General features: G+C 40.3%; 1 protein-coding gene across 5 annotated transcripts in view; it reads left to right on the plus strand.

Moving 5' to 3' along the window:
* TARS3 (threonyl-tRNA synthetase 3) overlaps nucleotides 1-17,281 on the plus strand; it is an 88,742-nt gene that overhangs the window by 54,316 nt on the left and 17,145 nt on the right. For all 5 annotated transcript variants that reach the window (XR_004431772.1, XR_004431773.1, XM_033188808.1 and 2 more), the window contains 3 exons: nucleotides 4,701-4,838; nucleotides 9,012-9,089; nucleotides 9,173-9,273. Coding sequence is in view for 3 of the 5 variants with exons in the window: in XM_033188808.1 (XP_033044699.1) it covers nucleotides 4,701-4,838; nucleotides 9,012-9,089; nucleotides 9,173-9,273 (317 nt within the window). In the remaining 2 variants the exon portion in view is untranslated. The remainder of the gene's footprint in view (nucleotides 1-4,700; nucleotides 4,839-9,011; nucleotides 9,090-9,172; nucleotides 9,274-17,281) is intronic.

Here is a 17,281-nt window from a genome sequence, read left to right on the forward strand (position 1 = left end):
AATGGTAAGGACAGACTTGAAGACAAGAACAGAAATTACCCAGTCTGAAAAACAGAGAGAAAACAGACTGAAAGAGAAAAGAACAGAGCCTGAGAACAGTGGGATATAACAAGATATCTGACATTCATATCATCATAATTTTGAAAGAAGAGGAGACTGAAGGTGGGAGTGAAAAAGTACTCAAAGAAATAATAGATGACAACTTGCCAAATTTGACAAAAGACATCTACAGATTCAAGAAACTGTTCAGAATAAATTCAAAGAAACCTACACCAAGATACATCATAGTAAACTGAAAACTAAAGACAAAGAAAAAGCTTGCAAGCAAGGAGAGAGAAAAATGATGCATTACCTTTAAAGAGAAAAACAATTTGATAGCAATTTCTCATTAAAAAACAAAAACAAAAAAAAATCCTGGAGGCCAAAAGGAAGTGGCACAATACTGTTCAAGTGCAGAAAAAAGAAAAAGGAATTTTCAACCCAGAAATCTATGTCTATAGAAAATACCCTTCAGGAATTGAGGGGGAATCAAGACATTGGACCCACCAAAAGAATGGCTATAGGAATTTTTCTAAACAGAAAGGAAATGATGAAAAGAGGAGTCACGGAACTTTAGGAAGAAAAAGATTGTGAAAATAAAAACGGGTAAATACAATATATTTTCTTTCTTTTGCGTTTTCTAAATTATATTTGATCGTTGAAGTAAAAATCACATACTCTTTCTGATGTTCTAAATGTATGTAGAAGAAATGTTTAAGAAAATTATACTATAAATGGGGAAGGGTAAAAGTAATAAAAGTTTCTGTACTTCACCTGAGCTGGTAAAGTGACAATATCTAGACTGATAAGTTATATAATACCTAGAAAAACCACTGAAAAACAAAGCTATAGACAGAGATACACTAAGAGAACCTATAGACAAATTGGAATTGAATTCCAAAAAAATGTTAAAGTAATCCATAGGAAGACAGGAAAAAGAAAACAGAAATGAATAACAAGAGAGGACAAGAAGGAAACAAAAAAGGCAGTGTAAAGCCTTAACATATTACATTAAGTGTAAATGGTCTAAATAAACCAATTAAAAGAGATTGACATAATGGATTAAAAAATATGACCCAGGCTGGGCGAGGTGGCTCACGCCTGTAATCCCAGCACTTTGGGAGGCCAAAGTGGGCAGATCACGAGGTCAGGAGTTCAAGACCAGCCTAACCAACATGGTGAAACCCCATCTGTACTAAAAGTACATAAATTAGCTGGGTGTGTTGGTGCACACCTGTAATCCCAGCTATTGAGGATGCTGAGGCAAGAGAATCACTTGAACTTGGGAGGCAGAGGTTGCAGTGAGCCGAGAGCATGCCACTGCACTCCAGCCTGGGCAACAGTGATATTCCATCTCAAAAAAAAAAAAAAAAAATGACCCAACAATATGCTTCCTACAAGAAATACACTCCAACTAATAACACTGAAGTCAGATTGAAAATAAAAGGATGGCAAAATATTATACAAATAATCAAAAGAAATCTAGGATGACTATATTAATATCAGATACAATAGACTTCAAGACAGAGATTATATAATGATAAAAGGGTCAATCCACCACAAAGACATAGCAATCCTAGATGTGTGGGCATCATACAACAGAGCTGCAAAATATGTAAAGCAAAAACTGATAAATTGAAAGGAGAAATAGACAAATACACAATTATATTTGGAAACTTCAACACCCCTCTCTCAAAAAAGAACAGAACAACTAGGCAGAAAATCAGCAATGATATAGAAGAGCTCCACTATACAATCAACTTAACTGACTTGTGTAGAGCACCCAACAACAGCAGAACACATATTCTGTTCAAGTGCCCACAAAACATTTAAACTACGGTGGATCATATCCTGGGCCATCAAACAAACCTCAACAAGTTTAAAAGTTGAAATTATACAAAATGTTTTTTCCAACCCCATGGAATTAAAGTAAAAATCAATAGCAGGATGGTAACAGGAAATCTTTTTTTTTTTTTTTTTTTGAGATGGAGTTTTGCTGTTGTCACCCAAGCTGGAGGGCAATGGTGCAATCTTGCTTACTGCAATCTCCACCTCCCAGCTTCTGCCTCAGCCCCCTGAGAAGCTGGAATTACAGGTGTGCGCCACCATGCCTGGCTAATTCATGTGTGTGTGTGCGTGTGTGTATTTTTAGTAGAGGCGGGGTTTAGCCATGTTGGCTAGGCTAGTCTCAAACTCCTGACCTCGGGTAATCCACCCACCTTGGCCTCCCAAAGTTCTGGGATTACAAGAATGAGCCAACATACCTGGCTGATAACAGGAAATCTATAAGCCCTATTGATCACTGTACCTAAACATATTATTACTTCCTGGTAATTTCATTCTTTCCTGAATTCTCTGCATCCTGCAGAGTGCTTAGCATGTGGGAAGTTATTGTTTATATTATGTTTGTATTAGTCAGTGTTCGCCAAAGAAACAGAGACAGTAGAATATATAGATATATGAGGAGATTTATTACAGGAATTGGCTCACTTGATTTTGGAGGCTGAGAAGTCCCATGATATGCCAATTAAAAACTGGAGAAAGGCCAGGCATGGTAGCTCATGCCTGTAATCCCAGCACTTTGGGAGGCCGAGGCAGGCGGATCACCTAAGGTTGGGAGTTCGAGACCAGACTGACCAACATGGAGAAACCCTGTCTCTACTAAAAATACAAAATTAGCCAGGCGTGGTGGCGCATGCCTGTAATCCCAGGTACTTGGGAGGCTGAGACAGGAGAATCACTTGAACCCGGGAGGCAGAGGTTGCGGTGAGCTGAGATCGCGCCGTTGCACTCCAGCCTGGGCAACAAGAGCAAAACTGCATCTCAAAAAAAAAAAAAAAAGGCTGGAGAACTAGGAAAGCTGATGGTGTAACTCCCAGTTTGAGGCCAAAAGCCTCAGTGGGATGAGCAGAGGAGGGAGCTGGTGTAAGTTCCAGAGTTGGTGGGCCTGAGAACCGGGAGCTCCAATGTCTGAGAACAGGAGAAAATAAATGTCCCAACTCAAAAAGAGACAGAATTTGCCCTTCCTCTACCTTTGAGTTCTATTCTTGCCCTCAACAGATTGGATGAGGCCCACCCACATTGGGGAGGGTGGAAGTTGTTCACCTATTCCACTGATTCAGATGCTCATCTCTTCAAGAAACACCCTCACAGGCATTCCCAGAAATAAATGTTGTAAAGGTGGCCAGCTGTCTGGTATCTCTTAGCTCAGTCAAGTTGACACTTAAAAGCAGCCATCACAAGCCACTATCCTCAGCAAACTAACACAGGAACAGAAAACCAAACGCCCTATGTTCTCACTTACAAGTGGGAACTGAACAATGAGAACAGATGGACCCAGGGAGGGGAACAACACACACTGGGGCCTGTCAGAGGGAATCTGGGGGAGGAAGAGCATCAGGATAAATAGCTAATGCATTCTGGGCTTAAATACCTAGGTGATGGGTTGATAGGTGGAGCAAACCACCATGGCACACATATACCTGTGTAATAAACTACACATCCTGCACATGTACCCAGGAACTTAAAAAAAAAAAAAAAAAAAGACTCGGTATAGTGGCTCATGCCTGTAATCCCAGCACTTTGGGAGGCTGAGGCGGGTGAGTCACTTGAGGCCAGGAGTTCAAGACCAGCCAGGCCAACATGGCGAAACCCCTTCTCTACTAAAAAAAAAAAAAAAAAATACAAAAATTAGCCGATTATGGTGGCGAGCACCTGTAGTTCCAGCTACTCAGGAGACGGAGGCATAAGAATCGCTTGAACCCGAGAGGCAGGTGGCAGTGAGCTAGGATCACACCACTCCATTCCAGCCTGGGTGACAGAGCAAGACTGTCTCAAAAAACAAAACAAAACAAGAAACTAACCATCGCAGTTAATGAAAGAAAGACTTGATATCTCAAATCCATAAAACTCCCTGCATTTCAGGTACTTCTCTCTGGTTTAAGCCACCATCATCTTGCTCCTAATTGACTCTGCCAGCTTCCTGACGGGGCTGTCTTCTAATCTTGCCAATTCATTCCACATACTGTGAAAGAAAGAACACATTGGGTCATGTTAGTCCCCTGCTTAAACAAAACAAAACAAAAAAACCCCTCATTGCCTCCCCATTGTTCTCAGGCTAAAAAATCCATACATTCGCCTGGCTTTGAAAGCACTTAATTTTCTCTGGCCCCTTCCTGCCTCTAGCCTGCTCACCTACCACGCTGCCCCTCTGCCCTTCATCCCATCACATGCAGCCCCCTGACTTAGTCTGCTCCTCTGTCCACTGAGCCTTCAACTCAAGGTGTCCTCTGCTCACAGAGCTCCTGAGCTACCACTCCATGCAGAGCGTTTGCTTGTCCCCTGCTGCAGCTCAGTCTCACTTCCTCTGGGCAGCCCCTCCTTGCCGTTCTCCTGTGCGTGGCGCTGCCTTTTCACAGTACAGTTCCCTCGCCTACTCCTCCGTTCCCTGCTCTGGCCTGGAGAATCTGCCAGCCCGCATGTGCCTAGCACTCAAATGAAGATTCAACTCAGGATTGGATGAACAACCAAAACAGGGTCACCAACTGTACTCCATTAAAAACATACTTTATTTCTGTCTGGCATGAAGAAATTTATTTTTTAAAACATAAATGAATTTAATTTGACGTTCTTTTTGAATGTTTCATTTGCTTTGATTTCAGATTGAAGAAGAAATAAAGGGGTGTTTGCAGTTTTTGCAATCTGTTTACTCAACATTTGGCTTCTCCTTTCAATTAAACTTGTCAACAAGGCCGGAAAACTTCCTAGGAGAGATTGAGATGTGGAATGAGGCTGAGAAGGTAAGAGACACACCTTGCACTTCCTCTTCATTTTAGTCGTATGGAAAACACCTGAGAGGCTGCGCTTCTTTGCAGGAGGATGCAATAATTTGTAATAGAAATTTTGAAACTGGAAATTGTGGGATAAATGTATAGGTTGTAGAATGAGGTTATCCCGTTTTCTTTGTGATGGTGATAATAATAATACCTTACATTTGTTTCACACTTAAAAGTTCATATCTGGCTTTTACTTATAGTCTTTCAGTGCTGGTCACTAAGAACTGGTTCAGGTTTTTAAAGAAATCCTCTGATTGCTATAACTCTCGGTTTGTGAGGTTTATTTTAAACCATTGCCTGTTGAGTCATCTTAGTTCAACTGTAGAGTCCCAGGGCTGCATGGTCTAGATGTAGATGTGCATACTTGATGCTGGAGTCCCCTTCATAGTCATGTCCTGTCATGCCCTGCCCTGTGTCTCTATGAAGACACCCACGCTCAAAGACGTTACATCTAAGCTTTACAAAACCAAGATAAGGAGCTCATCACATTGCTTTTTTTCCTTAATAAACAAAGGATATAGTGTGTTTCCTGTGTTCGCTTTTATTAAAAATGAGGATGGTGTCATGGCCAGATATCCTGCTCTGCCTGTTAGTACTCTCCTTGGAATATAATAGTCCCCACTTATCCATGGAGAATAAGACCCCAAGTGGATGCCTGAAACCCTGGATGGTACCAAGTTGACGGCAATCAGGTTAGGACACCTATCTGTTCGTGCCTTCACCCAGAAATTTAATGCCCTTTCTTTTTTTTTTTTTTTTTTTTTTTTGAGACAGAGTCTTGCTCTTTTGCTCAGGCTGGAGTGCAGTGGCGCGATCTCGGCTCACTGCAAGCTCCACCTCCCAGGTTCACGCCATTCTCCTGCCTCAGCCTCCCAAGTAGCTGGGACTACAGGCGCACACCACCACACCCGGCTAATTTTTTTTATTTTTAATAGATACGGGGCTTCACCATGTTAGCCAGGATGGTCTCTATCTCCTGACCTCCTGATCCTCCCACCTCGGCCTCCCAAAGTGCTGGAATTTAATGCGCTTTCTTAACTAAGCACTTTTCATGCACTATGGCTGGAACTTTTGCAGTGTGAGGTGCAACAGCAAAACTAGCATGAATTTTTTTTTTCCTTCTTCACTAATTCACAACTTACCCAATGGATAGAAGATTTTTTTTTTTAACCATAGCTCTTAGCAACTTCAGCATAGGATTTTTTTTCCATATTAAATTGATAACTTTCACCTTTTCACTTAAAGGAAGCATTTTGTGGCTTCACTGTGGCATATCCAGATTGCTAGTAACACAACTCTTGTGCTTTGAGGCCATGGTTAAGGAAAATAAGGGTGATGTGAATGTAATCACTGTGATACTGCACAGTTGATTTGAAACATGACAGCTCGTAAGTGGCTAACAGGTGGGCAGTGCACCCAGCATGGAGACTCTGGACAAAAGGACGAGTCACATCCCAGGTAGGACAGAGTAGGATAGTGCTTTATCCTGCTGCTCAGAGCAGTGCACGGTGTAAAACTTATGAGTTGTTTATTTCTGGAATTTTCCATTTAATATTTTCAGACCTCAGTCGACTGCGGGTAACTGAAACTGAGAAAAATGAAACCACAGATAAGGGGGACTACTGTGCTCATGGGAGCTTAACACACAAATACAAGAAATACGAATCAGAGAAGCACTGGATTAATAGTGTAACAATTACTTTTACGTGATTAATAGGTACAGAAGCCAAGCAGAGGCTGCACAAAAGCAGTTTAGCCTTGAGCTCTAAAGAGGGCCTTCTCCTCCCCACTGACCCGTGCCCACCCTAAGCTCTTCTTCCACATCCACTGCATGGACAAAGAGGGCCAAATGAGATAGACTATCTACCCTGGGAAGGATGCAGACTCAGTTTACCTAACAGCCATGTGGAAGCAGGAAGAGGAAATGAGGACACAGAGCCCAGCTCTGGAGCCATTTTACTCCAGACTTTAAAGTCTGAAAGTACTTTATCTCCATGAGGAAATTATAGAAGATCTCTAAGCATCAGGATCAAGCATGAAATGGTGATGATGAGACAGTGGTGGTGATGGTGGTGGTGATGTAGCAATAACACCTACTTCCTGAGGGTGTGGTGAACTTAAATGAAGTAATTTACAGGAGTGTCAGGCATAATGCCAGGCACATGTAAGTGCCCAGTAGATGTTAGGTGTTGGTATCATTGTCATTACTCTATTCATTTGAAGTTTGGTGGGGTATGGGGAGCTGAAAAAGGGATGGACCAGGTATAGACCTGGCATGGAGAGGAGAGGCTGGAAGTCCCAGCATTTTTGCTCTTTTCTTAACTGATGGGAGTAAATAGTTTAGCAACCAAGCCTGAGGTCACCCAAGGGTGTGACTGGATGGACCTGCTTCTGCTTTTGGGATATTTCTCTCAAATATCTAACCCTGGTCTGGAAATCACTGAGATGAGCATTTAAATATTTTGTCTTCAGAAGTGTCTGAAACAGTTTGAAAGAGACACATCTTGCATGAATCCAATGCTCTTTTGGCTCTGGCAGCTCCTACTGTGCCCTCCTGTTCTGTGTCCTCCAAGGCCCAAGGAACAGCAGTGACCCCTGCTTTATCCTCTTCTCCAAAACTTGGCCTTTCCTTGGCTTTTTAGCCTCTTGCAGTCCCCAGAATTCTTTCCATCACTTGGTATCTGCTGTAGGAGGGCCTCATTTGTCCTGGAAACAGGTACCTGTGTTCCTTCTCCTTTTAGAAGCAGAGTGGAACAGCGGAGCATGGCCTCCAGGCCCAGGAAATGTCTCCATGGGGGTGGCTTCCTCTGGTCCTAAGTAGAAAAGAAGCTGCTTCTGTAAGATCAGGCCTATGTGGGACACTCCCAGGATCCCAGAAATAAAATCTCCATCTCTCTCAAGATCATATCCTGACTGAGGTCCTGGGAAAGGCTTCCAGGACTCCAGGAGTCAGCTTTCTTGATGATGGCAGCTTTGGCCCTAAGACTGCCACTGCTTTGATTTCCCCATGAGGCATATCACTCCCAAAAATCTGCCCCCTCATGGGCACCAGTATGATGGAGGCGATGATGGGAGTTTGGCTCGTGTTTTGGCAGTACTTTGGCCAAGGACTTAGGAATGCCCACGTACTTCCCAGGGAAGCTGGATTCACGGGAATACTGGAAGACTCTGGGAAATTTTTCATTAATACACACTTGCACCCTCACCTTCAATGTGGAACATCTTCACTACAAGCTAAGTTGAAGGCATGTAGTGGCTTAGGCTGGAGACAAAAGTAGAGCCTCATGCTCCCATACCCCTATAAATTATAAGTGACCCTCCCAGACATGTGCAGAGGTGAAGGAAAGGCAAAAAAGAAGTAGCGAGGCCTGCCCTCTTGGCCTTCTTACCCACCCAGACTCAGAGTGGAAGAGGGAGTGAGATCAAGGCTTTCCTGCTTTTTTTTTTTTTTTTTTTTTTTTTGAGACGGAGTCTCGCTCTGTCGCCCAGGCTGGAGTTCAGTGGTCGGATCTCAGCTCACTGCAAGCTCCGCCTCCCGGGTTTACGCCATTCTCCTGCCTCAGCCTCCGGAGTAGCTGGGACTACAGGCGCCCGCCACCTCGCCTGGCTAGTTTTTTGTATTTTTTAATAGAGACGGGGTTTCACCGTGTTAGCCAGGATGGTCTCGATCTCCTGACCTCGTGATCTGCCCGCCTCGGCCTCCCAAAGTGCTGGGATTACAGGCTTGAGCCACCGCGCCCGGCCTTTCCTGCTTTTTCATGTGTGGAGGCCCCACCTACAAGAGGAATGGGTCTTGGAACCGTCACCAGGAGGCAGAAGCTGGTTGTTGTGTAGGGCACAGGGGACCTGTGTTAAGAGGACCAAGCGTCCCCTCCCTAGTGCTTACCTGAAATTCACTGGAACAATTTATAAATGATCTTTTCTCCCCAGTTAAAATGTTTATGTTTCTTGAGAGCAGGTGGCACCTTAATCATCTCTGTGTAGTCCCTGCTCAATAGTTTATTGAATGTAAAAGATGCTTAATAAATACATGTTGAACTAACATAGACTGTAATGAAGAGTTATAGTAACTTTTGTGAGCTGTATGTAAAAAAAAATACAATGTATAATTTTATCTTTTTTCTTCTTTTGAAAAAGCAACTACAGAATAGCTTGATGGAATTTGGAGAACCATGGAAAATGAACCCAGGTGATGGAGCATTTTATGGCCCTAAAGTAAGTAGACCATATGCTTCTTTTAAGTAAAATTTAAAAGAAAAGTAAATACCCTCTCTAAGAAAACATTATTTAATTTGTAGATTGACATAAAAATCAAGGATGCTATTGGCAGATACCATCAATGTGCTACAATTCAGCTGGACTTCCAACTGCCTATTAGATTTAATCTCACATATGTTAGGTGAGTGAGTGAATGTGATAAATATTATAGTACTAATATTCTAATTGTTTGTCATTTGAGTATTAGCAATACAGAAATAAACATTAGTGAATGTCTAGTTTATGTACTATACACTCAATATATATTTGTTTACCTGATCATAATCCAGTTGGGAATCAACTTGAATTTTCTGGTCTAGTAGGGGGAGGAAGATAACTAAACATGAGCATAGAGATATGAACAAAGTACCATGAAAACATGATCCAGGCTGCTGACTCTCCCTGAGTTACAGAGGGGAAGACTTCACAAAATGCTGGCATTGGGTCTGTGTCTTAAGGATGAGATGTTTTCTTGAAAAAGCAGAGGAAAAAAAGGCAATTTTATCACTGTAAGCCAACTTCTTTAAAAAAAAAAAATAGAGTAGAATTAACTCTGTGTGTGGGGGTGTGTGTGTGTGTGTGTGTGTGTGTACAGCTTAATGATTATGATTCTGTTATTCTCTTGTGCTGCTCCTTTGTGGTCACACATTCCTCCTACTCCTAACCCCTGACTACCATTAATGCATTCCCCATCAAGATAGTTTTGCCGTTTCCAGAATGTCGTGTAAATGGAGTCATGCAGTATAGAGCCTCCTGAGACTGGCTTCTTTCACGTAGCACAGTGCTGTGGGGATTCATCATGGTTTTGCATGTATTGCTAGTTTGTTCCTTTTTATCACTGACTAGTATGCCATTGTGGATCCAGTCTCTCATTTAAGGGTGTTTGGGTTGCTTCCAGTTCTTGGTGATTATGAATAGAGCTGCTGTAGGTATTAGTGTGTAGGTTTTTGTGTGAATAGAAGTTTTCATTTCTTTAGGTTAAATACCTGGGAATGGGTCATATGATAATCGGATATTTAACTTTGTAGAAATTGCCAAACTGTTTTCCAGAGTCGCTGCACCATTTTGCATTCTCACCTGCAATGTGTAAAGAGTTCCAGATGTTCCACATCCTTGCCAGTACTTGGTATTGTCAGGTTTTGTTTGTTAAGCAGTTCTACTAGGTGTGTAGTAGTATTTAATTATGTTTTGATTTTACATGTTTTTAGTGGCTAATGATGTTAACATGTTTTCATGTGCTTGTTTGCTATTCATTTATCCTGTTTGGTTAAATGTCTGCCAAAGTCTTTTTGCTCATTTTTAATTGAGTGATTTGTTTTCTTACTGTTGAGTTTTGAGAATTCTTTATATATTCTAGATATAAGCCCTTGGAGGAATATGTGATTTGCAAATATTTTACCCTGGTCTGTAGCTTGCTTTTTCATTTTTTGTAATATCTTTACTTTCCCATTCATCCTGAGTTATTAAATTCAATAAAGTTTAATTTCTCAATTTTTTCTTTTATGGATCATGCTTTAGCATCACATCTATAAGCTCTGCCTAAGTACAGGTCATGAAGATTTTCTTCTATGTTTTATATTAAAAGTTTTGTAATTCTAAGATCTGATTTGAGTTCATTGGGTGCGATGTGACATTTAGGTCAAGATTCATTGTTTGCATCTAAATGTCTAATTGTTCACACATCAGATGATGTGAGAACAGGCCGTTATTTCATCATTGACTTGCCTTTGTATCTTTGTCAGAAATTAGTTGGACATATGTATGTGTGTCTGTTTCTAGATTACAAATTCTGTTCTGTGGGACCACTGATTATCCCTTTGTCAATACTGTGCTGTTTTGAATACTGTAACTTTATAGGAAGTCTTAAAATTAGGTAATGTGAATACTTTATTCTTCTATTTCAGAATTGCTTTCACTGGCTATTCTAATTGTTTGGCTGTTAATACAGTCTACAAAAAATTCTGGTGGTAATTTTTATTGGAATTGCATTAAATCTAGGGATCAGTTTGGATAGTTTTTCCAATTGACATCTTAACTACATTAATTATTTTAATCCATGACCTTCTTTCGACATTGAAGCCCTATGCCTATCTTGTTAGATGCAGAAGTAAATGTAGGTGTAGAAATGTCCAAGTATTTCACTTCGGGGTGATTTGAGTGATTATTATAAGTGGTTTTAATTCTCAATCTTCATATCCACGTGTTCATTGCCAGTATAAGGAAATACAGTAGATTTTTTCTGTTGATCCTGTATCCTGAGACTTTGCTGAACTTACTTTCTAGTTCTAGGAAAGTTTTCTTTTTTTTTTTTAAGAATTCTTGGGATTTTCTATGTAGACAATCATGCCATCTGCAAATAGGGACAGTTTAACTCATCATTTCTGATTTATATGACTTTTTTTCCTCAGTGATCCTCATTCTGATATATGACTTTTATGACCTTCTCTTGCCTTATCACACTGGTGAGAGCTTCCAGTGTTATGTTGAATGAGAGGTATGAGAGTAGACACGCTTGCCTTGTTGCCATTCTTAGACAAGCAGATGGTGTTTCACCATTGATTACTGTGTAATGTTAGCTGCAGGTCCTTTGTAGGTATTATCTATCAAATTTAAAAGTTTCCCTGTATTTTAGTTTTCTATGTTTTTATTATGAATGTATGTTGAATTTTGTTAAATTCTTTTTCTGCATCAATTTATATGATCATGTGATTTTTTTTCTTTAGCCTATTAATATGATGGATTGCATTTACTTTAAATACTGAACCAGCCTTACTTTGCTGAGATAAAATCCACTTGGTCATGCTGTGTCATTGTTTTTATATATTGCTGGATTCAATCTCCTGATAGTTTGTTGAGAACATTTGCACATATGTTAATGTGGGATATTGCTCTGTATTTTTCTTGTACTGTCTTTAACTGCTTTTAGTATCTGAGTATGCTGGCCCCATAAAACGAGCTGGGAAGTATTCTATACTGTTCTGTTTTCTGGAAAAGATTATGCAGAATTGATGGTATTTATTTTTCAAATTTTGGTAGAATTTGTCATTGAAACGATCTAGTACTGAAGGTTTCCTTTTGGGAAGATTTTAAACTTGGAGTTTATTATTTTATTTTTTAAAATTTTATTGTACTTATTTTATTTTTGTATTTATTTTATATTTTTGAGACAGGGTCTTGCTTTGGCACGCAGGCTGGAGTGCAGTGGTGTGATGATAGCTAACCATAGCCTCACACTCCTGGGCTCAAGCGATCCTCCCACCTCAGCCCCCCAGCACCTGGGACTACAGGCATGTACCACAATGCCCGGCTAATTTTAATTTTTTATAGAAATGGGGTCTCATTATGTTACCCAGGTTTATCTCAAACTCCTGGCCTCAACCAATCCTCCTGCCTCAGTCTCCCAAAGTGCTGGGATTACAGGCATGAGCCATCATGCCCAGCCTGAGTTTATTTTCTTGAACAGATAGAGAACATTCATGTTACCTATTTATTCTTGGTAAAATTTAGATTGTTCTTTTCAAGGAATTAATCCATTTCATCTAAGTTGTCAAAATTATATGCATAGAGTTGTTTATAATGTTACCATACTATACTTTTAATTTCTGTGGAGCCTATAGTAATATCTCCCCTTTCGTTCATAATATTAGTAATATTACAATATAGTTTTATATATATATATATATAGTCAGCTTGGTTAGAGATTTATCAATTATATTTATCTTTTCAAATAACTGACTTCTAATTTCACTGATTTTTCTCTATTTTTGTTTTCAATTTTATTGATTTCTGTTCTTTATTACTTTCTTCCTTTTGCTTGCTTTGGGTTTATTTGCTTTTGTTTTTTTGATTTCTTAAGGTAGACACTTAGATTGTTGACTTGAGGCCTATCTCTTTTTATAATATAATTTAATACAGAGGCTTACAGTCTATAAAAGGCCAGGTTGTTAACATTTTAGGCTTTGTAGGCCATACAATCTTTGTTGCAAATACTCAGCTCTGTCATTGTGGTGGGAAAGCATCTGTAGTGGGAAAGCAGCTATAGACAATATATAAACTAATGAATGTGGCTGTATTCCAAAAAAAATTATTTACAGAAACAGGATATGGGCTGGAATTGGCTCATAAGCCATAATTTGCTGTCCCTTATTTTATACTATACATTTTCTTCTGTACTGCTTTAGACATATCTTACAACTTTTGATATCTTGTGTTTTCATTTTTATTCAGTTCAGAATATTTTCTTAATTCCCTTGAAACTTCCTCTTTGACTGATGGATTGTTTTGAAATGTGTTTTTTAATATTTAGGTGTTTGATGATTTAGCAGTTATCTTTCGTTATTTATTTCTAGTTCAATCCCACTAGGTCAGAAAACATTTTGTATGGTCTCAGTGCTCTTAAATGTGTTCAGGTTTGAATATTTCAGGTGTACTTGAAGAGAATGTGTTTTCTGCTCTTCGTGGGTATAATGTTTTGCAAAAGTCAGTCAGATTTGTTGATTGTTGATAGTGTTCAGTTCTTCTGCATCCTTACTGATTTTATCTGTTTCCTATTGATGACTGAGAAAGGAGTGTGGAAGTCTCCAGCGGTAATTGTGGACTTGTAGTTTTTGCCTTTCAGTTTTTCCTTCACGTACTTTGAAGCTCTGTTGTTAGGTGCATCATATTTAGGATTTTTAGATCTTCTTGGTGAATTTACTCTTTTGTCTCCATTATCATAACATGCAGTGTCCCTCTTTATCCCTGGTATTTCTGCTGTAAAGTCTACTTTGTCTGACACTAATACAGCCAGATTTATTTTGATTTGTATTTGCACACATGGTATATCTATGTCTTTTCCCATCCTTTTGCTTTTAATCTGCAAAGTGGGTTTCTTCTAGACAGCATATTGTTGTGTCTTGGTTTTTTAAAAATCTATTATGACAATCTTTCTTGTAATTGGTGCATTGAAAAACTTACTTTTTTGAACTTAGCTTTTAATTTTTGAATAATTTTAGATTGACAGAAAAGTCATACAGATAGTACGAGAGTTCTCATATATCTTCCATTCAGTTTTTACTAAAGTTAGCATGTTACACAATCATGCTATGTTTTCTAAACTAAGAAACTAATATTGGTACCTTATTATAAACTGAACTGCAGGCTTTACTTGGATTTCATGTTTTTCATTAATGTCATTTTGCTATTCCAGGATCCAACTCAGGATACCACTTTGCATTTAGTCAACCTATCCCCAAGTCTCCTTTGATACGTGACAGTTTCTCAGTCCTTCCTTGTTCACCACCTTGACAATTTTGAAGAGCACTGGTCAGGTGTTTTGTAGACTGTCCCTCAATTGGAGTTTGTCTAATACATTTCTCATGATTAGACTAGCGTTATGGGTTTCTGGAAAGAATACTACAGAGATGAAGTAAGGTCCTTCTCATCATATCACATAAGTGCATGTACAATATGATTTATAACTAGTGATGTTAACCTTGATCACTTAAAATAATGTTTGCCAGGCTTCCCCCTGTAAAGTTACTGTTTTTCCCTTTCCATACTCTTTATTGAGTCCAACCCACATTTAAGCTTACACTTATGCTTCACCTTCTGGAGAAGGGAATATCTGCACATATTTTGTATAATTCTTCTATAAAGAAGATTTATCCCTTCTCCATTTGTTTTTTTGTCCAGTTATTAATTTATATAAGTATGACTTGCAAATATTTTATAGTTTGGGTTATAATAAAATACTACATTAAAAATCTTAATTGCTCAAATTATGCCAGCCTTTGCCATTGGGAGGTAATTTATGTTGGCTCCTGTGGCCCTTTAACATATGTCATCCTTTTTCCTTTTTTTAAAGCACTTGCTTTACTCACTGGCACTGTAAGGTGTTCAATGCTCATCTTGTACGTTCCCTGGCCCAGCTTTTGATTCAGTCATTTTTCCAATGAGGAATGGAAATTGTAGAACCAAGAAATACAATACGATATTTAGAAATCAAAATCTGGGATAAACAATCTTAAGATGGTTGAATAGGAACAGCTGCAGCCTTCAGCTCCCAGCATGAGTGACACAGAAGACAGGTGATTCCTGCATTTCCAGCTGAGGTACCGGGTTCATCTCACTGGGGCATGTCGGACAGTGGGTGCAGGACAGTGGGTGCAGCCCAGCGAGTGAGAGCCGAAGCAGGGCGAGGCATTGCCACACCTGGGAAGCGCCAGGGGGAAGGGAATTCCCTTTCCTAGCCAAGGGAAACCATGACACACAACACCTGGAAAATCGGGTCATTCCCACCCTAATACTGTGCTTTACCAAGGGTCTTAGCAAATGGCACATGAGGAGATTATATCCCGCACCTGGCTCAAAGGGTCCCACGCCCACGGAGTCTCCCTCATTGCTAGCACAGCAGTCTGAGATCTAATTGCAAGGTAGCAGCAAGACTGGGGGAGGGGCGCCTGCCATTGCTGAGACTTAAGTAGGTAAACAAAATGGCCAGGAAGCTCGAACTGGGTGGAGCCCACCACAGTTCAAGGAGGCCTGCCTGCCTCTGCAGACTCCACCTCTGAGAACAGGGCATAGCCAAACAAAAGGCAGCAGAAACCTCAGCAGATGTAAATGTCCCTGTCTGACAGCTTTGAAGAGAGTGATGCTTCTCCCAGCACGGAGTTTGAGATCTGAGAATGGACAGACTGGCTGCTCAAGTGGGTCCCTGACCCCCGAGTAGCCTAACTGGGAGACATCCCCCACTAGGGGAAGACTGACACCTCACACGTCACACAGCCGGGTACACCTCTGAGACAAAGCTTCCAGAGGAACAATCAGACAGCAACATTTACTGTTCAGGAATATTCACTCTTCTGCAGCCTCCGCTGCTGATACCCAGGCAAACAGGGTCTGGAGTGGACCTCGAGCAAACTCCAACAGACCTGCAGCTAAGGGTCCTGAGTGTTAGAAGGGAAAATAACAAACAGAAAGGACATCCACACCAAAACCCCATCTGTACGTCACCATCATCAAAGACCAAAGGTAGATAAAACCACAAAGATGGGGAAAAAGCATTGCAGAAAAGCTGGAAATTCTAAAAATTGCAGCGCCTCCCCCCTCCAAAGGAACACAGCTCCTCGTCAGCAACGGAACAAAGCTAGACGGAGAATGACTTTGACGAGTTGAGAGAAGAAGGCTTCAGATGATCAAACTTCTCCGAGCTAGAGGAGGAATTATGAACCCAGTGCAAAGAAAGTAAAAACCTTGAAAAAAGATTTGATGAATGACTAACTAGAATAACCAATGTAGAGAAGTCCTTAAATGACCTGATAGAGATGAAAACCATGACACGAGAACTACGTGACAAATGCACAAGCTTCAGTAACTGACTCGATCAACTGGAAGAAAGAGTATCAGTGATTGAAGATGAATGAAATGAAGCGAGAAGAGAAGTTTGGAGAAAAAAGAGTAAAAAGAAATGAACAAAGCCTCCAAGAAACATGGGACTATGTGAAAAGACCAAATCTACGTCTGATTGGTGTACCTGAAAGTGATGGGGAGAATGGAACCTAGTTGGAAAACACTCTTCAAGATATTATCCAGGAGAACTTCCCCAACCTAGCAAGGCAGGCCAACATTCAAATTCAGGAAATACAGAGAACGCCACAAAGATACTCCTCGAGAAGAGCAACTCCAAGACACATAATTGTCAGATTCACCAAAGTTGAAATGAAGGAAAGTACGTTAAGGGCATCCAGAGAGAAAAGTTGGGTTACCCACAAAGGGAAGCCCATCAGACTAACAGCAGATCTCTCGGCAGAAACTCTACAAGCCAGAAGAGAGTGGGGGCCAATATTTAACATTCTTAAAGAAAATAATTTTCAACCCAGAATTTCATATCCAGCCAAACTATGTTTCATAAGTGAAGGAGAAATAAAATCCTTTACAGATAAGCAAATGCTGAGAGATTTTGTCACCACCAGGCCTTCCCTGCAAGAGCTCCTGAAGGAAGCACTAAACATGGAAAGGAACAACTGGTACCAGCCACTGCAAAAGCATGCCAAAATGTAAAGACCATCGAGGCTAGGAAGAAACTGCATCAACTAACGAGGAAAATAACCAGCTAACATCATAATGACAGGATCAAGTTCACACATAACAATATTAACCTTAAATGTAAA

Source organism: Trachypithecus francoisi, unplaced genomic scaffold, assembly GCF_009764315.1.
Source record: "Trachypithecus francoisi isolate TF-2019V2 unplaced genomic scaffold, Tfra_2.0 Lachesis_group3, whole genome shotgun sequence".
In the NCBI taxonomy this organism is placed as follows: domain Eukaryota; kingdom Metazoa; phylum Chordata; class Mammalia; order Primates; family Cercopithecidae; genus Trachypithecus; species Trachypithecus francoisi.